The 22,722-nt window shown below is 36.0% G+C and overlaps 5 protein-coding genes across 7 annotated transcripts; 2 read left to right on the top strand and 3 right to left on the bottom strand.

Annotated features, from left to right (window-relative positions):
• Positions 1-201: 201 nt before the first annotated feature.
• On the bottom strand, positions 202-2,001 carry LOC141902493 (origin recognition complex subunit 6-like). The gene is made up of 7 exons (XM_074790251.1): positions 1,874-2,001; positions 1,521-1,653; positions 1,262-1,425; positions 1,039-1,128; positions 818-927; positions 669-740; positions 202-562 (listed from the first exon to the last, which is right to left on the bottom strand). Exons 1-7 carry the CDS (start codon positions 1,936-1,938, stop codon positions 444-446), a joined length of 753 nt encoding a protein of 250 aa, XP_074646352.1. The 5' UTR covers positions 1,939-2,001; the 3' UTR covers positions 202-443.
• Positions 2,002-2,055: 54 nt separating this feature from the next.
• On the top strand, positions 2,056-7,398 carry LOC141901991 (vacuolar protein sorting-associated protein 35-like). The gene is made up of 17 exons (XM_074789606.1): positions 2,056-2,065; positions 2,321-2,425; positions 2,525-2,621; positions 2,713-2,836; positions 2,932-3,111; positions 3,653-3,866; positions 3,955-4,038; positions 4,115-4,224; positions 4,309-4,405; positions 4,500-4,648; positions 4,872-5,079; positions 5,162-5,317; positions 5,421-5,543; positions 5,658-5,837; positions 5,962-6,201; positions 6,281-6,424; positions 6,688-7,398. Exons 1-17 carry the CDS (start codon positions 2,063-2,065, stop codon positions 6,868-6,870), a joined length of 2,397 nt encoding a protein of 798 aa, XP_074645707.1. The 5' UTR covers positions 2,056-2,062; the 3' UTR covers positions 6,871-7,398.
• Positions 7,399-7,691: 293 nt separating this feature from the next.
• LOC141902786 (protein SYS1 homolog) lies at positions 7,692-11,404 on the bottom strand. Its single transcript, XM_074790678.1, has 5 exons — positions 11,354-11,404; positions 11,005-11,212; positions 8,872-9,141; positions 8,616-8,683; positions 7,692-8,402 (listed from the first exon to the last, which is right to left on the bottom strand). Exons 3-5 carry the CDS (start codon positions 9,028-9,030, stop codon positions 8,162-8,164), a joined length of 468 nt encoding a protein of 155 aa, XP_074646779.1. The 5' UTR covers positions 9,031-9,141; positions 11,005-11,212; positions 11,354-11,404; the 3' UTR covers positions 7,692-8,161.
• Positions 11,388-13,645, top strand: LOC141902784 (cytochrome c oxidase subunit 4 isoform 1, mitochondrial-like). 3 transcript variants are annotated; one of them, XM_074790674.1, is made up of 4 exons: positions 11,388-11,424; positions 12,309-12,615; positions 12,989-13,120; positions 13,235-13,645. In XM_074790674.1, the coding sequence occupies exons 2-4, from the start codon at positions 12,315-12,317 to the stop codon at positions 13,366-13,368; spliced, it is 567 nt and encodes a 188-aa protein (XP_074646775.1). In that variant the 5' UTR covers positions 11,388-11,424; positions 12,309-12,314; the 3' UTR covers positions 13,369-13,645. The 3 variants fall into 3 exon arrangements, with proteins under 3 accessions (XP_074646775.1, XP_074646776.1, XP_074646774.1); XM_074790675.1 differs by having other exon boundaries at positions 11,404-11,420; XM_074790673.1 differs by lacking the exon at positions 11,388-11,424 and adding an exon at positions 11,971-12,090.
• Positions 13,636-22,687, bottom strand: LOC141902783 (E3 ubiquitin-protein ligase AMFR-like). Its single transcript, XM_074790672.1, has 15 exons — positions 22,099-22,687; positions 21,929-22,021; positions 21,612-21,776; positions 20,491-20,643; positions 20,232-20,272; positions 19,420-19,552; positions 19,026-19,159; positions 18,828-18,935; positions 18,141-18,310; positions 17,913-18,031; positions 17,535-17,660; positions 17,269-17,343; positions 17,055-17,179; positions 16,850-16,960; positions 13,636-16,597 (listed from the first exon to the last, which is right to left on the bottom strand). Exons 1-15 carry the CDS (start codon positions 22,387-22,389, stop codon positions 16,432-16,434), a joined length of 2,010 nt encoding a protein of 669 aa, XP_074646773.1. The 5' UTR covers positions 22,390-22,687; the 3' UTR covers positions 13,636-16,431.
• Between the last annotated feature and the right edge of the window lie 35 nt (positions 22,688-22,722).

Here is a 22,722-nt window from a genome sequence, read left to right as displayed (position 1 = left end):
GAATCAGTTCTTGTTATCGCTTTCTATCTTTTGTCTGTGGACCGAGTGATTGTACCGGTTCTCGAGAAATTGGGAATCAAGTTGACTACGAGGAAAATATCGGGTTGAGTGATGGCGCAACAGGGACAAAAACTATACAGTTGACTCGTTGGTTGGATGAATTCTAATTCACAGAAGTAATAACCAGTACTGATGAACAGGTCAGGATTGCAGTCCAAATTAGGGTTAGGGTTAACCAGTCAAAATAGTTTAGAATATTATCCAGACAGGTTCATCCGAATGGCTATACCTTTATTTAAGCCTTTCATATACAAAATACATACAAATCTATACATAAATACAAACTTTATGAACGATTTATCAAGCTCAATACATGGACTATTTTTTTCAAATTTCCGAACCAAGTTAATAAATCTTGCATCACATTAATCACAGCATTACAATCAACCAGTTGCAGACTGACCAAGAATCTTTTCTTTCCAAGCCTGGAAATCTGTTGCATTCTCGCCAGCTTCATCGTCATTGGTTTCAACTTTCTTCACTTTGGAAGCCACTTCCTCTTCTACAACACATGAACTAATTCAATTAGCAAATTGAGTGAATTTTCAAAAGGATCATAATAATATATATTTTTGCAAAAACAACAACGATAATTGGTAGAGTGCTACCATGAATTTTATTTTCCAAGTCTTCGATGAAATTTTTGCCCCTCTTTCGTTGCTTGTCTTTGTTCTTTGTTTCTGGAAATACAATATTTTTTTCATCTATTTATCATTTTGGTGTGGATTATATGAGTTCCACTGTATCAATGTATAACCTATTAATGTTGCATGTCTTTCCATTTCAGTGATCAATTTATCCATGATAGATTTCTTCGTCCCGATGTGATCAATAAGCTTTGAACGATCAATCTTAATCTTGAGTTTCCTGTCAATATACAATTTCTTAATAGATAACTTCCACCTTGCAACCTAGTTTCAGACATTGAAATTTATTCCACACAATTCTAGCCACGTTCCAACCTTAATGTAGACTTACCGACAACTTGCTACAACTGCTGCTCCTTGAAACAAAGGTCTCGATAGATCAATATCTTCCTGGCCTTTGTCCGACAATTCTAAGCCATAACTACCAGTAGATAGAAAGTAATGAATAAATCTGGATCAATTGAAGAAAAAATTTACACTAGACTCAGTGCACTAAAATGTACCTATCCCCAGCCATCAATACAGATTATAAGCCTACACTTATTATAAGTTACCTTTGTAAGACTTGTTTTGCCCAATCTACGGCGTCTGTACAACCAAATTGAACACATAAATCCCGAACTGAAACTTGTTTTTGCAATCCGAGCAATGATTCCACAGTCTTGTAAGACATGTTGTACACTTTTTTACTGACTCCAGACATTTTAATAGCTAAAGTCTAAAAGATTTGAAATTTTTGAATTTCTGAAATAAAAATCACATTCAAAGGATGCAGACATTCGACTTAAATTCGAAGATTTGGATGTTAACTACCTTGTCAATTGGTTGGGCGCATGCTGAAGAAGCCAAGTCGAGGAACATAACAACCCGGCAAGTTTCATTAATGGTCAGACTATTTGATGTTGAATGTTGAGTCTTAGCCAGTCTGGATAATTCTTCAGTTTTCCTAGAATTAGAAAATATACATGAAATACGAAAATAACCCTCGCCTTAAAATATCATTCAGCCTGGGCCAACAGTAGATTTATAGACCAGTAGAGCGCCCCAGAGACTGGAAACAGTAAAATTGAAAAAGTTTCGAATTAATTTTTCAATTCAGTTGAAATCTATTAGTTATTTGCAGTTGTTTTCTAGGAATGAAGTGTAAAAGGATAAGAATTCCTAACCTCAACACTGATTGCGAATGAATGCCAAGTTTTGGAGCGATGACAGCAAGAATTTGAGAATTCATTCCAAAAAATGTTTTTTTGACAAGTCCAAAATATCGCGGCGTCTACGACCTTGAGATTATTGCGGGAACAACGCCGTAAAGTGGCCCCACCACCGCCCGGCAATTCGGGTCACATGACTTCAAAATGGTGGGTGTTGCTTATGTGGTTTTCAATAATACTACAACAAATATTGAAATTTCCTGCTTATATTTCCACCCCTTTCTTCTACAGATTTATGCAATATTTTCATTTATTTCGGGCGACTTAAGAAATTGGCCTCTTTTATTTCAATTGAATCAACATTAAAGTTTTATAGGTCTACTCAAATTGTGGTGTAGTCTTCACAAACAGAACACATTCACTTGCCAGGGCAACTTTTAATCTGCTTTACTACTATTACAGCCATCCACACCGCAGAATCTCTCTCCCCAAGAGGAGCAAGAGAAACTCCTCGATGAAGCACTCAATGTCGTTAAAGTTCAGTCATTTCAAATGAAGCGATGTCTGGTAAGCTATATGCTATAGAGGCCTATACTTGTACTTAAATGTCATAGACATAGTAGTTTCATTCGGCATGAAAATGTCATGGTTTCTATATTTTTTCAGGACAAGAGCAAACTGATGGATGGTTTGAAGCATGCATCCAATATGCTGAGTGAACTTCGCACTTCTATGTTATCGCCCAAAAGCTACTACGAGCTGTGTATCCTTGCAAAAAACTAGAATAGCGAATGAAATTCGATGATTCAATTCTAAGACTTTTCGTAGTTTATCTTTAACTGAAATGATTTTAGATATGGCCATTTCTGATGAGCTACGGCATTTAGAGTTGTATTTAGTCGATGAATTTCAGAAAGGCCGAAAAGTTGCCGATCTTTATGAACTAGTTCAGTACGCTGGGAATATAGTACCCCGTTTGTAAGTTACTTCGATCTTCTTCGAATCCAAATATATTTTTGTATAATGGCCTAAACCTTCCAAGAAAAGATGTGTGATTTTTCTGTTCATTGTAGATACCTGTTGATCACTGTTGGAGTTGTCTACATCAAGTCGAATGAGCTATCTCGGAAAGACATTCTGAAGGATTTAGTCGAGATGTGTCGAGGCGTTCAGCATCCTCTCAGAGGACTCTTCTTACGCAACTACCTGCTACAGTGTACGAAAAATGTTTTACCAGACACTGACGCTGAGACGTAAGTCCACTTTGCAGATTTTGGTGATCGGATCTAATGAAGTGAAACGACTTACATGAGTTACATGTTGTACTGAATTGCCCAATCTTACGAGTTAAAAACTGCATAGTTATTGAGTCAACTAGTATTTTTCGATTGTTCCCAATCAATTTCACCAATATCTACTTGTTAACCACATGTGAACGATCCTGAGATCTTGAAAGCATAGTCATCAATACGCCGTAGAGTTAATTCTTCTTGATAATCGCAGAAATTGCTCGGTTGATGATCACTGAAATTCTGATACCAAGGAATTAGGCAATTAGATTTATGTTAGGAAAAGGGAATTGGGACAACCCATCGTAGTGTAACTTAGGTGTTAATACAACTCACAAACTATGACTTAAAGACACTAAACACACATTAGAGACTTCAAATTCATACAAAATAAATGATCATATGGCGACTTGTAATGGGACGACCTACGTGAGTTTGGCTGTATAGCTTAAATTCTGTTGAAATCAGCCTTCTATTAAAACTTTGGAATGTTTTCATGTTTCAGAGAAACTGAAACCGGCGTCGTCAAAGATTCGATCGATTTCATCCAGTTGAACTTCAGTGAAATGAACAAGTTGTGGGTACGAATGCAACATCAAGGTCACACGAGAGAGAAAGAGAAGAGAGAACAGGAGAGGCGCGAGCTGCGAATTCTTGTCGGTACAAACCTCGTTCGATTGAGTCAGCTAGAATGTATCGATTGCGAAACTTATAAAAAGGTTAATGACTTCATATACTTGCATGGAACCCGATTTGATCGTTTAGTGATTACGAAAACTTCAAGATTATTTCTCTTGTCTCCTTCAGATGGTGTTACCTGGAGTACTGGAACAAGCAGTGAGCTGTCGAGATCCAATTGCGCAAGAATATCTAATGGAATGTGTAATACAGGTATTTACATCATCAACAGAGATGAATTTTCAGTAACAAATTCTCTGTTTATGTATCGTTTTCATGTTTTACGTAGGTGTTTCCGGATGAATTTCATTTGCAATGTTTGAATAACTTTTTACGTGCCTGCGCAGAGCTTCATCAAAGTGTCAACGTTAAGAATATTATTATAGCATTAATTGACAGGTAAAGATGTTCAATAATTTTCCCCATAATGAAATTTTTTAAAATGTTTACTGTGACTGTACTTTTTTACCTCGTTCCTTGCAGGTTAGCCCAATTCGCACAAAAAGATGATGGCAACGGTATACCTAATGAAATACAACTATTTGATATCTTCTCACAACAAATATCACAAGTTATACAGGTCTGTTAGTTTAGCATATTCCTCATGAATACCGTATTCATTAGTCGGGAGTGTTTGATGGATGATGGTGTTGTGATGTTTTTGCATATTCCAGAATCGTCCAGACATGCCTCCTGAAGATATTGTATCACTACAAGTCGCGCTAATCAACCTAGCTCTGAAATGCTATCCAGATCGAGTTGACTATGTCGATAAAGTTCTTGAAACAACTGAAGAGATATTCAACAGGATGAATCTTGATCAGTAAGATAGTGTTGTGTTGGTCTCCTCTCTCTCTCTCTCTCTCTCTTGCTTTCAGTACCGAGTGGATTAAACCCTTAGAGGACAAGCGATCGGATCTGATATAATCATAGCTTTATTTCACTATAATATTCAATATCCTGAGGATCAGTTTGAAAGCAGCTTGGACTAGTTTAATCTCATAGTGTCATTTATATCTCATCCATGTTTTGTTTTATGTTTGCAGTCTAGAAAGTTCGAGTGCGGTTTCGAAGGAGTTGATGAAATTGATGAAAATTCCAGTCGACAGTTACAACAACGTGCTGACGGTTTTAAAACTCGACCATTTCGGACCGCTGTTCGAATACTTCGATTACAATGGTAGAAAAACGATGAGCTGTTACCTAATCAACAACGCGTTAGAGAACGAAGTTTTGATACCGAGTCAAGAACAGGTTAAAAAAATGAATTTTTGTTAGGTTCATCGGTATTCAAAAGAGGCACAAATGTGTGAAATTAAAAACGTTTGTATTCCAGGTGGAGGCGATATTGAACCTTGTGTCAACATTAGTAATGGATCAAAACGATCAACCCCAAGATGAAGAGGATCCAGAAGATTTCATCGAGGAGCAGGGTCTAATGGGAAGATTCATTAATCTGTTACTATCCGATGACCTCGATCAACAATACTTGGTACGAGCTACTACTGTGTGACCATCTACTGAATTTATGAAATCTTCTCCCTTTACGACTGCAAAATTGAAATAATTTGAATTCTTGTAAATTCTTTATGCAGATCTTGAATACGTCGCGTAGAAATTTTGGAGCTGGTGGAAATAAGAGGATCAAGTTTACACTACCACCGTTAGTTTTCTCAGCGTATAAACTTGCATTTAGATACAAGGCCGCAGCTGAAGAGGTAAGCAAAACAGTATACATCTTTAATCTAAAGTTTGCAACTGGCCAAATTAATGAAAGCTGTTATTAGTGAAATGTGAAGAAAATGGCTATTTCAATTTTTATTTGCTTTCAGGATGATAAATGGGAAAAGAAATGCCAAAAGATCTTTCAGTTTTGTCATCAAACGATAGGTGCATTAATAAAAGCAGAGATGGCGGAATTGCCTCTTAGATTGTTCCTGCAGGGTGCTTTAGCTGCCGGTGAAATACAATTTGATAATTATGAAACGGTTGCTTACGAGTTCATGTCACAGGTAATTATTCAAACAGACTAGAAATTAAGATTAGAGGTTTCGGTCAGACAAATATTTGGACTATCAATTATTCAACCTTGTACTTTGTACAAATACCATAATATTAGAATATGTAATTTTTCAGGCTTTTACTTTGTACGAAGATGAAATCAGCGACAGTAAAGCGCAGCTCGCCGCGATAACGCTCATTATCGGAACATTCGAACAGATGTCATGTTTCGGCGAGGAAAACCACGAACCTCTGAGGACACAATGCGCATTGGCTGCGTCTAAACTTCTGAAGAAACCGGATCAGTGTCGTGGTGTGTCTGTCTGCTCACATCTATTCTGGTCAGGAAAGAGCACTGAAGGAGACAGCGCAGAGGTACAAATATCTATATGCGTTGTCTTTTCATCATTTTGAACGAAATCATTTTCTAACCTATATTCGTCGTAATCTGTAGATGCACGATGGTAAAAGGGTAATGGAATGTCTAAAGAAGGGTCTGCGTATTGCCAACCAGTGTATGGATAACTCGGTACAAGTGCAACTATTCGTTGAGATTCTAAATCACTACATATATTTCTATGAGAAAGGAAATGACCAGGTAACATAGGAATGAATTAATTATACCTACTATGTGTAGCATGCTATTCATTAACAATCTCAAGCATTTAACTCAAAAACTGTCATTGCAAACTAGGTGGAGCAATTCAATTATGTGTTTTGCTATCTTCATGGAGAATGACTGAAATACCTCCTTACAACTTAATTTTTACCACAGGGCTATCTTTACCTAGTTCATTCACTTTTGTACAATGTTTGTCTTTATCTCATTGTTGAATTTAGACACTTGCTTCGGTATTTTAGGTCACAATTCAAGTGCTAAATCAGCTAATATCAAAGATTAGGGAAGAACTGCCGAACCTGGAGGCGAATGAAGAAAGTGAACAGATCAACAAGCATTTCCATAATACTGTAGAACATTTACGTAATCGTATGGAATCGTCATCCGAAGTCAATGGACCTTCTTTCGAAGGATTGGTGTTATAAATAGAACTCAAATGGAAAAGCAGATATATTGATATGATCGCCTTATCAGATATTTGTGTGAACTTCGAATACCACAAACATAGAACAATATTTCTTGTATAAATCAAGCATACAATTCTTATGTCTTCTATTGGTGACATACTGAGGAATCTGAGCAAGCTGTTATAATATTTACAATGACACAAGCATTATCCATGTTTATACAATATCGATGTGTTAACCTCTGTAAATAGATAACTCGAATTCAAACCATATGTAGGTTTTTCATCAAATCGACGACCAGCTTTATGAAAAGAAAGATGTCCTTGTTCAATTCACTATGTATATGTCTAACTAAAGAATATGTTGTCATAAAGTTTGAATCTGTGATCATCTATGCTTTACTTGTAATTTGTTGTTTTTGGTAAATAATATAATAATGTGATGTCACTATTGGTACCGAAAGAAAGATCAGTAAAATCGTATGAACTGTTGTACTACATCTTATCTTGTTGTGTATATTATATCCCATAAGTATGTATAGAATAAATTATGATAAATTATTGAAGATCTCCACTTCTTAAAATCAGTATGTCGGCAGCTCGTTATACAAAGGACATCACAAACGAAAAGGATCATAAAGCAATATATTAGGGAAGTTACTGGATGTATATGCATCATCTCTGAGTCTCGGTTCCACAGGTGTTAAACATCTTCAACGCAGCTCAAGAAATTTTCAATTAACGTTTCGTAAAAGTAGACCTTTGCGTGGACCGAAGTAAAAGATAGTGACAGTAAACAAACTTATAACAATAATGAAATCACAAATTTATTTACATCAAAAATATACAGTTATTGTACACAATACAAGAATACATGTACCACTTTCATCAAGTGTCAGAAATTAAATACCAGTATGTCCCCTCAATAGAATATTCACATTGCTTCAGATACTTAATATAGTTACAGATTACAGACGTGTATATACAGCCATTGATTAAGTGATCCTAAGATCTGTAAGAGATCACAGAAAAAGAACAAATGGATGAGCAAAAGAACATATGGATGGTCAAAGTAGGGGATAAAAGGAATGGTTACGGAATTCACATTGACCGGGTACATTAACTTAATTCCTGTAACTTCATTTTCAAATACACATTCATTATATCGTCTATCAAAAAATGGTGAGCCCCACAGAGGTACTGACATGAACATGACGGATCAACGGTGAATATGCTCTAATGAAGCATTATTTATTAGCATCTTTGGTAACTGAGAGAGAAAGAATGATGAATATATTGTGTAATCGGTACTATAAATCCACTTTAGGCCCCATGCCTAGGGGTATAGCTTTCAGTTCAGTCCTCATACACATGAATTCGCCTAATACTGTCATAATGATTACACAAATAAGGTTCGTTAGCCACCACGACAATGTGTTTGGAAACGCTTGGTTATAACACCAACAGATCAGTAAATGGAAGAAGTGTGCGCTGGCAGTAAAATCCAGGCATAGCTTCGTGCGCTGTACAATGAACCATAATCCAACAGCCCTGAAAAACAAAGTAGACAATGATTGAAAATATTGTGAAACTAGAACTAAGAATCTTATCGTCAAAATGAAGCAAGGCTTACTTCAGATAATGTAAAAACCTATTGAAAATGTTTTTTGTCAATCAGTAATTGCTTATTATTGATACCTGGTTTTCATCTATCTATTTCTAAAAAGATTTGTTATATTAGTGAAAAGTTCAATTTATCCTTACCCTGTTAGTGAATTTAATACAAATGCACCCATGATGAGCCTTCCATTAAATTGCTGGAATGATAGAGCCTGAAACGAAATCATCAAAGTTGTATTCACTTCCTTATGGATTCATCACTTAGTTGGTTCAGCTTTTAGGACTAGGGCCTGAGTGTAAGTCAGTATCCACCCAGTCGGAAAAAATTACCACAATAATGATCAAAAGTTAAGCCATTATCAGAGGGGAATCATTGCTGTAGGCCTAGTCGTCTACTTACCGAATAGGCAAATAATTGATCCAGTGATCTGTCTGATGCGGCAATAAAGTCCATAAGAAAAATCCATATCACTAATCCAAAATACAAAACGCACTGTATTGTCAAAATCTGCGACACAATATTAATAGGATCCCATGCACTGCTACGGAATCCAGCCATTGTCCTGATAGTATCTATTCACCCACGACTTCCAATTCTTAGTAAAATATCTTTTTCATCTTGCTGGACCAGTGGTGAATTATCTATTTGATGAATTTTTTACCTTGAAGACTGAAAATAAAAGGATAACAAAGGACTTATAGAAGTGACAATTATCTCATGTAGTACATCCAGGAAGAAAGCCACTAAATATTTGGATGGATATATGAAAGCTGTGGGTACTGGAGTGTGTAATGGGTAGTGTAGTGTGATCTGTGTGCATTTGTGGCCAGCACACAGATCACATTGTTCATTGGGGTTTAGTCCAGGACTCGCGAGATTTTCAACAACACGGAAGTAACGTGTAATAATGATGACTTGAATTGCATGACTACCTACCACCCCTCATTATTGTTGGAAAACTAAACGTTCCGCACTGACTAAAAATTAGTAATAATAATTAATAACATTTTAGAAATGGCCAGAATTTTAACTTAGGTTCTATCTCATTTTTATTTTACAATTGCGATTGGTATAATATTCTTTTAAACGGCCGTTAAGGCTTCATGTTTCGTCTGCAATTCACTGCAAATAGTTACGCAACTACGCACATTTCAGTGTTTTTGGCAGCTGTACACTCAATCGACACCGTTCGTGACTAGCTTCACTGCGGAATTATCATTAATTAACATCGCCATATCACATCATCAACTTATATTGTGCCTTAAAACCATAACAGCCGAAATAATTGAAATGCACACACGATTTCTATCATTGAAAATTGAGAGAGTGGCCCTGTTTGTGTTCTGCCGCTTCGTGTAAATCCCGCGCGGTGGCGCAACCACGCGGAGTGGGGCCGCTACGTCTAGACGCTAATTAGTACTATGACCTCTTATTGTAACTCAAACGGTACTTGTTGATGAAGACAATTCAATGAACTGTTTACTATACTTAAGTTCATTATCGATTGTGATGGTTAGAGTATTAACAAGTAGTAGATAATCAACAAATAAGCGATGAACAAAAAGAGACCAAATACAAGAAAAAAAACAAGTGATCATAATCTCTCTCTAGTCTCTTGTTCTTGCAACCGAGTCTGGGGAGGGTCTGACTTAGTTAGTTACCTAATCGTTGGTGGTAAGCTTTTTATAATCGGATGGGCTTATACCAACGTTAGGGATGACAAGGACCAAAACACGGTTGAAAAAAGTAACGCTTCAAAAATATACTTTCTATTCACTTCAGTCCACAATTAATGGCTTAATTCACAAACTAACACAGGTACCTTTCGAAATAATCCAATTTTATGTATGTTTCGAGTGATTAATCAACATTATTTTGAGAAATTAATTAATTTCTCCACAAATTTCGCCATTGGCCGCCATTTCTCTGTATTGCACATGTGGCATGATAAGACAAGGGGACCTACAAGGATTTATATAAAACTTCCAAGACGAAACGACAATTTTTATTTTTGATGGTTTTCCAACTTTTATTTCAAGTCTTCGTGTTTTCCATAATAAATAATGAAATAATAAATTTCTGGTAAAAGAAAAATGTGAATAAAAATTGATTTTTTAATTTTTTTAAATTCCGTCGTTTCGCTTTGTTAGTTTGTGCTGTTGTCCTGGCCTCAGTCCACAGGTGCCAGCACCTCCAGTAATTTTCAAAATGGCAGCTGTTGACTGGACGGAAATTTACTCTCACTTTACGGCCGATTTGCACATGGATTAAGATCGTCAGGTGAGGTGTTTTAGGTATCAGAGTAACTACGAATCTGTTGTGCGTCGATTACAACAAAAATGAGACAGATATCTTAAGAGACAATGAAATGCCAGGCAAATTACTCGTCAGTCAAATTGGCTGACGAAGATTTCATACAAAAATGACCTTCCCATTCCTGACTGTGGTTTGTGAAAATATCCGATCGTGAAACTAAACCACAGTCAGGTTACTGACTAGGTCTGACTGTACGACAAAAGTGCTCGACCTCACCTACTAAAACATGAGATTTTCAGTGAATTTCTAGACAGCAAATGATGACAACATTCTCGATATTGAAGACTCCGACACTCTGTGAAGCGTGAAATAGATATATTTCTTCATAGACCAGTGTCGCTGACCAGAATTTACTCGGGGTAGTATGCGTCATATGTTATGTTCTATTTCCGGGTCCACATCAAATCGCACTAAGTACTGAAAACTGTCATTGAAATCATCTCAATCAAAATATGAATTACCCAAATCACGATAAAATGCATCCATCCAAGACCATGCACTGTCAATAGAATTTAAAGGGTCATTTAATAACATGTTTTCAATTGAGCTGGGTTAAAATACGTACTTTTTGGAAACCCATTCGTTGACTTTTCTCTATCTGGACAAAGCTAGTCGGCCATTTTTGTTTGAAGGTTGGTAAGTAATGTACTAAACACGCGTTTTTGAATAATTAACTCCTTTCAATCGGTTCCTGTGGGATCTTTTGCAGAGAGCGTGTAAATTAAATACGGATACTTAGATTGGAAATAATAACATTTTATCTTCATTCATAATCTCAAAGATTAACGATGTTTAAATTGTTTTTAACCGGTTCTCGGTCGGTGGTGGCGGTGTGTCAAACTACACAGCGACCTTGAACCTGGTTCTTTTTATTGCTTTTACGTGACATTTGAATGACATTATGTATCAGCTTACCTTGTATCAATTAAGTATGCATCTAAGGTAGTGGGAGATGGGATGTGGCCACTGGGTTTCGACGACAGGAGGGAAACAAAAACCGAAAGGGAATGGAAAAATTTCAGAAAGAAAAATATATGGGAATTTTTTTACAAATTTTGCAAAAAACCTAGTCATGTTATTGACAGCGCGTTTCTTTAACAGTACGTGGTTCATAAAGAAAATGAATAAATAGTAACGATTTTAAACCAAGAAATTTCTCGGATTCACTTGCTGTCATGGGGTATTTGGTGTTATTATATGGAAAAATCCAGGAAAACTCAACAAATTTGTAAATGGGCAGAAAGTGACCACCCTCCAGCCCCTAATGACATGTGCTTGTGCTCAGAATTGCAATTTCTGAAGGTGAGCCTGTGGTGTTGGCGCCCTGACTAGAGGGGTTAAGGGGCGCAATTTTCAACGTATTTGGCAGATCCCGAATTGACAAAGACTGATCCATTCTTATCAGAATATTTGAAAGCTTTTCTCTCTATATTTTGATTTTCAAAGGTTTAACATTTAAGGCAGTTTCAAACTTATATTAAGCACTGATAGATCTAATAATTTACGAATCATTTTTCCAGATCACGATGGCAAGTTCTATATTACGGTTTGCCGGACGGCGAGTGGCAACAACATCACAGAGGGCGCTCACTACTTCGGCAGCACGACATGATTCACACACGATCTCGGTTAAAGAACGCGCCCACCCTCGAATCGGAGACCGAGAGGTTGTCGGTTTCGGATTTAATGGACGCGGTAACTATATGGATCGAATCGAATTTCCGTGCCCCGCGATTCGTTTCAAAGAAGATACGGCCGAAATCGTAGCGTTGAAAGAGAAAGAAGCTGGCGACTGGAAAAACTTATCCGTCGACGAGAAAAAACAATGTAAGTTCATATCAGGGAGTGAATGCTTGTAATGACCCCAGATATAACAGTTGATCTCAGTTATCACAAAACAAGAATTTGGACCCATATTTTCATTAATTTCATACTGGATAAGCTATCTGTTATAATGTACAGATTTTCTGGTCGAATGAAGTTCGTCGTTGCAAGGTTCCACTGTATATGTACTGCATTTGAAAAATTGGAGAGTATTTCTTCAAAGAAATGCCCTAATTGTCTCCATTAGCAGTTTTCGCTCAACTTTTACAAAGCATGATTGATGGAATCAAATGGTCTTCGAACTCAGTCCTTCTGTGGAAGATTATCGTGATTCTTTCTGTTGGCATCGTTTAGGAATTATGTATTATATTTTCAGTATATCGCTCAAGCTTTTGTCAAACTTACGCCGAAATGACCGCTCCAACTGGTGACTGGAAATCGGTTGTAGCCGGAGTATTATTTGGTTTCGGGGTAGCCGGATGGTTTTACATGTGGATGCAACAATATGGTAAGCGAAGTGTATGAATTCTCATCCGAATTAGTTCTGATAAAGCCCCCGGACTAGAAAGAAAGCATTTTGAGTAGACCATTTTGCTATCATTTAATTGAATTATCTTTGCAGTATATCCTCCTAAACCGCATACCATTACGCAAGAATGGAGGGAAGCTAACTTGTTACGTATGATCCAACAACGTCAAGGAGCCGTAGAAGGTGTTGCGTCGAAATGGGACTACGAAAAGGGAGACTGGAAATAAAGATAGTCAAACATTAGGAAGAACGATATTAGTTTTAATTCGACCATTGTTTTTTTTTCTTTTTGTTAAACGTATTTAGAGAGAACAATCAGATAGACTGGCAACTAATTATAATACTACTACTAATCATTTATCCCTGATGATGGTTTTCGTACATGTAATTGCAACAGGTGTTTACTATCGATAGATGAGTGTATATACATGAACATACATTCTTGTGTTATTTATCATATGAAATTGAAGTGGATAGCGGAATAAATGTCTTGTGTGATGATTATATATCGATGTTGTTAAAATTTTTGTCTGCGATGATGGTTAAGGGATCATAAGCTGACGCCGTAGGACAGGTTTTTGATAGGTTTACCATGCTGTTCGGTTTGGATTCACTTAGTAAACAATGGATTTACGATATCTTTGTCGTTCTTACATCACCTAGCCTTCAACTAGAAATGAGGATTCTTTTTCGGAAAAAGCGGTACCTTGTTAAAACAAATAGATTTGATACATTGGTCAGTTGTTGATAGCTAATAACCCCTAGATCATAATAGTGTTTGAAGATGGACCAGGGCTGTCGAGGAGTGTACAAATCCACAAAACGGGAAAGTGGAGAACTTTAACTTGTTTCTTGATATTTCAGGATTAACTTAGAAACAAGTTTGTTCTGACAATTGTGGGATTAATGTAACAACAATTCGACTGCTATCATATTCGAATACTATCTAAATACATTGGGTCCAAATCAAAAGATAAAGCCTTTAATATTCAAAGCACCTATGTAAACAAGGCTATAGATTTATGAAGAGCAAGACTGCTGTTATGTATTTGCCAACATTAACACCAACAAAATATAGCATACACTGCATTGATTTTTGAACAAAGGTTCACACAATTCATTTTGATAAAAATAAAGACATACCTGCCAATACAATTGGGTGCATTTACATCAAATTACTTACAAGAAAATGATAATTTAACATTAAGAGATACTCAACTAAGCCAAACATTATAAATCTTATTCATCCAAGACAAATTGCACAGCTTCATTTTATTCGTAAAATATTTATTTTATGAAGATGTTATCAATCATGATTAAATATCGTGAATACATCATCATCCAGTGACTGAGAAACTGTATATTATTGCAGCTGAATACAAAAACTGGATTTGAGCACGGTATTTACACCAGACTGACAAGCCTTGTTTTGAAAAAACCTATGAGAGAACAATTAAGTTCAGAAAACCAACATAATGCCCTTAGTAATTAAGTGTTTCAAGAGTATCGAGAAGCTGCTGATGACAATTAACATGAAATTAAATGCAAATGTATCGCATCATTTCAATAGGTACGTCCAGAAGTGGTGTACATGTATTTTATTTATTTTTCTGGAATTTTTATCAGAAAAAGCGTGCTTGAAGAAATCTATTGCATATTTCTACATTAATTTGTACCGAAATTCTTATGTTCCAGATCAAGACATGTACCACTTCTTGAAATTTAACCTTTATATTTCTGGGAGCCTCCGCTCAAATCTAACTAGTCACGGGATAGAAGATGCATGTCCCCAAATAATATTGCACTGCAGAAGAAGTCATACATATAAGCTTTCAAAAAACAGCATGTATATTCACTAAAAAGAAGGAATGTAGCGATTTAGATTATTTGAGCATTTTTACAATGGTAATCTAAGCAGAAAACATACAAAATTTTTCAACATAAACTAATGTACGCATATATTTAATCCATATATACCATAATATGTAGAGATAATGTTAGTTCATTTTATAGGTTATCAAAGTAAATCAGGAGCAGCGATAAAAACTTTAAGGAAAAATCAACTGAATTACATATGACACAATAATAATTACACACAGCACCATTTTTCTATTATACAAGTCTATTACAAATTGATTTCACATACCGGTATGTAAAACTGATACCAGATTTTGTTCATTGCCAAAATTCGTCTGGAATTACAATTTTCAGACAACCAAATTTGGTATTGCTACTTATGCTGATGCATATGTTGGTAAAAGTCTAAGCGCTTGGATTGCTTTAAATTCGATTACTGGATTAACACAGTCCAGAACATATCAACAGTAGCCATTAGCTGCAAAAGCTTATACAGAGTATTGGGCAAACATGTAGTGCATAGTTAGAGAATATTCAAGGTTACTTTCCAGTTCAATACAATTTTCCGGATCAGATTACATCAATCATTACAACGATAAATAAAATAAATAGGATATTGTAGTAAACAAATAATAAAGGGATGGAACTTGAAATGAAAAAATTCGTGTTGAGAAAAACAAGAAAATCAAGTGGATCATAGCACATATTTCGTTGAAGAGATTGTACCCTAGACAAATAGATTTAAATAAATCTTTACATTTCATTCACATATATTGAAAAATATTTTCACCTGCTGCAGTATATAGCAAATTCTTCTCAGGCAACCAACACTAAAATTGAATGGTTTATACACGGCCAAGCTTGAAGTCGAGTATATGAAATAAGGCCAGAAACTTTTATGAAAATATGTATAATATATACATATATAGATTATAATGTATGTACACGTACAATAATCATAATGCCTTTATTGGGGTATGGTCATATGAATTGTCAAATTCCCATTTTAGTTCTTAATTGTTGCCTTGGTTATTCATTGATGTTTTCACCTACCAGGTATTACTCGCTACTTGATTTTTATAAAGCAATATATATACATATATGCCGGCATATTACACATTTCTAAATGCGAAGCAACTACACACATGGACCAGAACCTAAGACAAATTCATTCACTTACGAGAACCATATACTGCTACAATGACGAAATGTCAAAAGATCATTATCTTTGGCTACAGCAGTAACATTCAGTGTGTTAATTTGCGTACGCAAATTTATTGTGGATATAATCCTCTCAGAGAAACAATTCAATAAGTTTTCTAACAATTAGCTGAAATAGAGATGGAGTTTACACGGATTTTTACATCTGTAGATTTTGTCCCTTATATACGAAATTGTATCTAATTGTTTCAATAGTTTTTCACAACTGCTCACTACGTATCCGTGTTAAGATTTCGAGTGATACGTCGTTGGGCCGCCTGGTATGCTAACTCGCGGCTATTCACCGGTTGAAGCAGATCGTGACTATCAACTGGTGTAGATGTCGTACTAGTGCTTGTACTCGAAGTTGTAGGGAGATTCAACTTGGCCATATACTTTCTATGAACAGTAACAAACAAAAGTCATATAAATATATGCAAAGACTACATTTTGTATATAATTGCGCAACACCAGTACAAAGTATAGGCAAGTGTTCAGCTATCTGAATGCGTTTTGATATTTTGAACATTCCTTCATAAACTTCTCCGGTTTCAACATAATCAATGTTCAATTCTGGTTGCAACAATGATTCCAAGAAATGAGCTAATTTTCAACAGATTTCCCAAAAAAAAACTGGTGGTATACACGTACCTTTTTGCTTGTTGAATCATATCTTCTTTTCTATTCATTAAAATCTGTTCCCTCTCTGATGATGATTTTGAAAATCTGACACCGGCAGGTGCAGCTACAGGTTCATCATTGCTGGAAAAGGTAAGCAGAAAGATCAGAAAAGCCATACTTGCAATAAGGTTTAAATAGAGCTCCATGTACGATGGATCTAAAGCACAGTATTCACCTTTCATTACTGACAGAACTAGAATCTAACTCGTCCGCTATGAAATTAGCTTCAATTCGATGAGAACTATCAAATTCAGATGTCGACATGATGTTATGATCTTCCGTATTGCTTAGCGCAACATCCTTAAACACGGAAAAAGGCGAACATGAAAGCTTGTCAAATAGGAGCGAAGAAAGTTAAAATATGTGAGGGAGCAAACAGCTTTGGTTACCTCTTCTTCTGCTTCAGTTGATATAGCATCTGAATATACCGGACTGGTCGTGGTCAGTGTTGCAAATGCGCTGGTCTATCGAGTATAAAAATATTTTGTAAAAGCGAAACAAAACAAACACGAAATAAAATACTTAATACTGCAAAATGGCCATAAAGCTTCAGTGCACAAATATTCAAATAGCTCAATCATTCACTCAGCCCAACTTAACCATACAGAAAAAGTAGAGCCTGAAGCTTTATCTGAGACACTTATGATGAACTTACTGGTGGTGAAATCAATCGCCCTTCCAGAATGTTTTCAATTGTCTGTTCAACAGAAAATGTCACTCGGAGATCCTCTTGAATAGTTTCTATTGACACATTAGGAAATACGCCTTGTACTTGTCTCGCCTGAAATGAACACCACAGCTTTCATATAATTTAAAGCTTAATTCTGTTTCTTGTATTCTACAGACATATCTATGTCACCCATACTATAGTTCATAAATCATATCCCATCATATTCTAATTCGTGAAAAGATAATTGTTAATGAAATAATTTGTCTTACGGTATTTATAGTACATAGCATTATTTGAAATATTTGGGATACTTCAGTATATGTGAGAAAATATTGTTGCTATAGACAGAATCCTAATACTCACCATATGATCTAACTGAGATGTCTGATTTGGCGTGATGTTTTGACGACGGACATTTCCAAGGAATTGAGTGTGAGTGACTTCGACCGAAAAACTAGGCAACCAGCTCACATATCTCGATCCTTCAATGAGAGATACATACCACGATATCATCACGATTTCGATACAGCGTAACATACATATATATATATTTAACAACATGATTTCATCTGTTTTCATGTATCTATTTACCATCGAAGTGGAAGAAATGGTTGGCTGTCGAATCTTGGGGATTTTGTCGGTCGGCGTCTCCAGCTCCTCGTTCTTCTTGGACGGGAGGAGTTTCTTCGCCAGGATCACTCAACGACATTCGACAAGTCGGACACGTTGTATCTTGTTCCAGCCATGATCGTAAACAAGAGCTGCAATCAAATATACAAATGTTTGAAAGTCAAATGTAAGCGCAAAATTTATCCTCAACGAAGACCTATCAGTGTCCCTACAGATCGGTCATTCCAGGAAATAAGGGGTTTAAGGAAATAAGAAAAGAAAATTTCATATTTCGAGGAGTGTGTGTATCACTTTCATGTCTAATTTACAGTAGACTCCTCCTAAATCGGTTATGTTTATCTTGGTAAACCGTTAATTTGATGGTTTTATCAGCAAATCTTTATCCTTTACTGTACACTACTTAACTCGATTTCTTATTTGGTAACTGCCTAATTTGGTAAAAGATACCCTGGCCTTAGGAGTTTTAAAGCAGCTTCGGGCATTTGGCTCAAATCAAAGGAGTTTCAAGCACTTTTACAAGCATTTTCTGTTTAGAAGTATTAAAGGAATCAAGTGGTCATAGGGACCCTGCCTTTCTTATGGGTGATGCAAGTAGAAATAGAATTGAACTAGTTCATTACCATGGCGTATATGTATGAACAAACATACCTATGAAATATGTGGCCACATGGCAATTTTCGAGCCATTTCCATTTTATCCCAACAGATCGCGCAATCATCTGTACTAGAATAATCGTCAGCAGTGGCAATCGGAAACCTGAGATTATAAAATCAAGACTGATTAGTTTATGAGACAAATGCCATACATTAACAATTGCAACAATTCAGAATCGAAATACAAACATACTTGGCCTCCATGCTATTCACAACTTTTATGTAGTTTTTGTGTCTCTTTATTCTTCTCTGGAACTCGTAAAATAAATAACGTAACTGCATACAGATCACCAAACTAGCCATACTCAAGAAAATATTGCCCCAAATCTGGAAGAGAGATCATCAATTTTGAAGGAAAATCAATACAAAGTTTTCAACATGATTTTTGGTTTCAAACTAACGCCACTGTTGGAAGCACTGAAATAGATGGCATTATTACGAATATGGCGATATAAAGAATGGTATTTTCATTGAATTATATTTAGATTGGGCAAATTTGTTCTCTGAAAAAAAGTGAGCAGTGACATTAAAAAGGATGGCGTTACTTTGACTTTGGTTGTATATCATCATTTACATAAAGAACTTACCAACATGTGCAAATGATGTGCGAAATCTACAGACAATGCAGCAAGCTCGAAAATCAACTCGGTATAGTAGTTGTAAATGCTTCTATTTTCCCACACTCCCTCCTGGCTGATATCGAATAGATGTATACTATATCTGCAACAATGAATCCAAGTTAGAGACTGGGAGATTGTGGGCTAGACGAACCAAGAAAACTTATTTGCAGAAATTTTTTCACACAGCCACATTGAAGGCAAAGTCCATTATTTGAGCTCAAAATTACTTATTTTTCTTTATAGACATGGTTTAAGATGTTTCAAAGATAAATTGAGGCGTAGAAGATGATGAGTTTGAATTCTGTATTAGTGACTCTAGAATAGGAATCGATCCATTTCTACTACAGTACTCATAACCAAATCAATTAAGAAATGGTTTTGAGTTTGCATTCTACTGGTGATTATGGTTTTTTTTATACACAATAGGCCTACCTAGAATAATATCATCAGTGGTAATAAAAGTGCACTTGTTTTGTGCAATTGATATCAACATTCGTCTGTACACAGTTCCAGGAACACCACCTGTTACCGTATTTATCATTGCCGCAGACAATCCTTAAGCTAGCTTTGCGTCTACTCGGGTATTGTTCGCAATACCATTAAAAATATTTCCTCTTAATACAATTATTGAACTAGCATTTCAAGGTATTAAGTCAAATAATTTATCTATATTTGATTTACTGAATAAAAGTCACACGAAAAACCAGTTTCTTATCTATTAAGTCTAATAAAGTCCATAAACTAGGTGTAGTACTTCGGTCAAATGTGTCATAGCTTACCTGGATATGACGTAGAGGGTGTTGATGATAAGTAATACGCACTAAAATATATCAAAACAATAATGGGAAATGAATGAGGTTCAACACATTTAACTTTAACTGCTTTAGACATATTATCCGTCAATCAAACTTAATCCATTTACACGACAAGGTCAAGAAGTAACTGGTAGAAATTGAATTTTGACTATTACGAAATAAAAAAATTTTTCATCTCGAAAAATAAACTATTGGAATGGTCACGTAAGAAATGATTGCTCACCTCAGCCACCATGAAAGCAAACGTGTTAAAATCAGTCTGGATTCCGATCAGTATGCAGACCGCTATCAATAGACCACAAAGAATCAATATTCCAACTAGTAGCATCAACACACGAATATGAGTCCATTTCGGGGTCGTTGGTGAGAACGATAACTGAAAAAACACATGATAATCAATCATCTGCCATGTCTTTATACAGGGTTCCAAGGCATCAGTCAACTGAAGTCAATTCTAGGGTAATTTTAGGTCATTTTCTCACAATTTTAGGAGTCTATTTTTGTGTAATATTCATTCATGCCGCTCTGATCAAACATAATTAACAGAGGAATTTCATTGAAAACACAATTTCCTTTCGGCATCATGAAATATCTTATCATACTAATTTATATACGCTTTTCAGGGGATAGATAGCGCCCCAAGCAACTTTTGGAGACATGGATAATTTTCTGGGACCAACTGGACAGTCTGGTTGATTGACTTTGCATAATCACAGAGTTGCATTCATAGATTGAGTTGAAAAATTTCATAATTTATGGGGGATTTGAGGGGATCTCAGAATTTTAGGTTATTTCACCCCTAAAAGTTTGTCAAAAATTTGACATAATTATTATTAGAATTTTTGGATTTTAGGATATTCATATAATAGGATAGGAATCTAAGGAAACATAAGGACCCTGGTATAAATATGAGTAACTAGATTTCATTTCTTTTTTTCATAAATCATTCTAATCATCAATTCATCGAAAAATAAACACTAGCAACATTGTAGTCTCGAATAAGAATTTTTTAAATTAAAAACGAAGTGTACATGGATATAAATTGGATAATCCCAAGAACTATTAACTACCAATGACCAAGGTGAGTAATGCTATATCTAGGCAACTACTGCACATATCGTTTACTGTATTCGTGTATTCAATTAATTAAGGTACCCTCTCTGATTGAGACTACACGAGATATTACCGTGTTATTAGAATGTGGCTAATAAGCAAATTTGTAGCTAACGTCGCTAATTAAATAATACCTCACGCAGAGTAGTTCTCAATTTAATCACGATGGGCCAAAAATACCCCGTATTCGATCGATAATCGAGACCGCATACGGAAAATGATTTTACTTACATACTCGAAGCGATCTTTGCAGAGTTGTGAAAGAAGATGCAAAAAGCCGAGAACTGAGAACCAGCCACACCACATCACGACTTCATCCATATTTTGCACGTTCATTACGCCGAAGATGAAAATGAACTTGTAGAAAACGAAATTCCAGAACTTATCACGAATGTGCTGAAATGAACAAGAACAAACTGTCAATGATGATAGAATTGTAATCAAAGGCATATCGACATGCGAATATCTAAGTTGGAAATGAGCATTAATACAACAGGATATTTTTTAAGATAGAATGAGGCGTAGAAGATGATGAAAACCGACATTACCTGTTGCTCACTGACACGAAGTTCCCCGAACACCATGTTCTGTATTGTCTTACCAACCAAAATCAAACAACAATACGCCATATTTATCAGCGTCTGAAAATGAAATAAAGAATACGATATAAACTAATCTAAACTCATTTTTTCAGTGGTACCCGTAAAAAAACACTTACCCACACACACCACGTTTCAGACATCAGCAGAGAAAACATACTCGAAAAATACACATCCCATTCTCTGAATTTGATGAGGATTCCGTCAGCGATGAGACTGCCGCCGCCACCGGCTTCATCAGCTGAATTGGCGCCGCCCGCAACCGCTTCAACGGTGTCATTAGAAGCAAGCGATGTATCCGTCACGTTCTGATGCGCGAAGATAATAGCACACGCCAACAAAACGACGCTGAACGTCGTATATGTCTGTAAACTAGGAAGGGGTAAACGTTCTAACAAAACGACAGGCATGATGACAATTCGACGACTTAAATCCGTTTTAGCAACGTTGGGTTGTCGATTTAAACTAGTTATTCCAGGTTTCAGTAATGTCACGTATTCGAAACGTGCTGTCAAGTAGGTGCCCGCTTGTTACACGTCGGTGTCTTGGCCATAATTCAAGAAGTAGAGATAAAAACTTCATTAATTACGACACCATTTTGATTTCCGTAAACAGAAAGGCCGAAGTTTTACTTCCGGGTTGGTGTGCAAAATAGTACGTTATCTGAAAGCCATTTTTGTGAATTCAACAATTAGCAGATTTCTTTTTACACTAAATAAAATGAAATGAAATGTTGCAAGCTT

The sequence above is a fragment of the Tubulanus polymorphus genome, chromosome 3 (genome assembly GCF_964204645.1).
Source record: "Tubulanus polymorphus chromosome 3, tnTubPoly1.2, whole genome shotgun sequence".
Taxonomy (NCBI): Eukaryota; Metazoa; Nemertea; class Palaeonemertea; order Tubulaniformes; family Tubulanidae; genus Tubulanus; species Tubulanus polymorphus.
This window is presented reverse-complemented; position numbering and strand designations above follow the sequence as displayed.

Coding starts and splice junctions, on each gene's coding strand:
- LOC141902493 (XM_074790251.1), bottom strand. CDS start 1,938: ATGAATTCTCAAATTCTTGCTGTCATCGCTCCAAAACTTGGCATTCAT. Junction 1,654..1,873: donor CATTCGCAATCAGTGTTGAG/GTTAGGAATTCT, acceptor TTCTAATTCTAG/GAAAACTGAAGAATTATCCA. Junction 1,426..1,520: donor GCGCCCAACCAATTGACAAG/GTAGTTAACATC, acceptor CAAATCTTTTAG/ACTTTAGCTATTAAAATGTC.
- LOC141901991 (XM_074789606.1), top strand. Junction 4,649..4,871: donor AACAGGATGAATCTTGATCA/GTAAGATAGTGT, acceptor TTATGTTTGCAG/TCTAGAAAGTTCGAGTGCGG. Junction 5,318..5,420: donor ACCTCGATCAACAATACTTG/GTACGAGCTACT, acceptor TTCTTTATGCAG/ATCTTGAATACGTCGCGTAG.
- LOC141902786 (XM_074790678.1), bottom strand. CDS start 9,030: ATGGCTGGATTCCGTAGCAGTGCATGGGATCCTATTAATATTGTGTCG. Junction 8,684..8,871: donor ATCAATTATTTGCCTATTCG/GTAAGTAGACGA, acceptor ATTTCGTTTCAG/GCTCTATCATTCCAGCAATT. Junction 8,403..8,615: donor GTATTAAATTCACTAACAGG/GTAAGGATAAAT, acceptor TTTGTTTTTCAG/GGCTGTTGGATTATGGTTCA.
- LOC141902784 (XM_074790673.1), top strand. CDS start 11,986: ATGGAAAAATCCAGGAAAACTCAACAAATTTGTAAATGGGCAGAAAGT. Junction 12,616..12,988: donor CGTCGACGAGAAAAAACAAT/GTAAGTTCATAT, acceptor TTATATTTTCAG/TATATCGCTCAAGCTTTTGT. Junction 13,121..13,234: donor CATGTGGATGCAACAATATG/GTAAGCGAAGTG, acceptor TTATCTTTGCAG/TATATCCTCCTAAACCGCAT.
- LOC141902783 (XM_074790672.1), bottom strand. CDS start 22,389: ATGCCTGTCGTTTTGTTAGAACGTTTACCCCTTCCTAGTTTACAGACA. Junction 21,777..21,928: donor TTCGTGTCAGTGAGCAACAG/GTAATGTCGGTT, acceptor TGTTCATTTCAG/CACATTCGTGATAAGTTCTG. Junction 18,936..19,025: donor GTGAATAGCATGGAGGCCAA/GTATGTTTGTAT, acceptor TTATAATCTCAG/GTTTCCGATTGCCACTGCTG.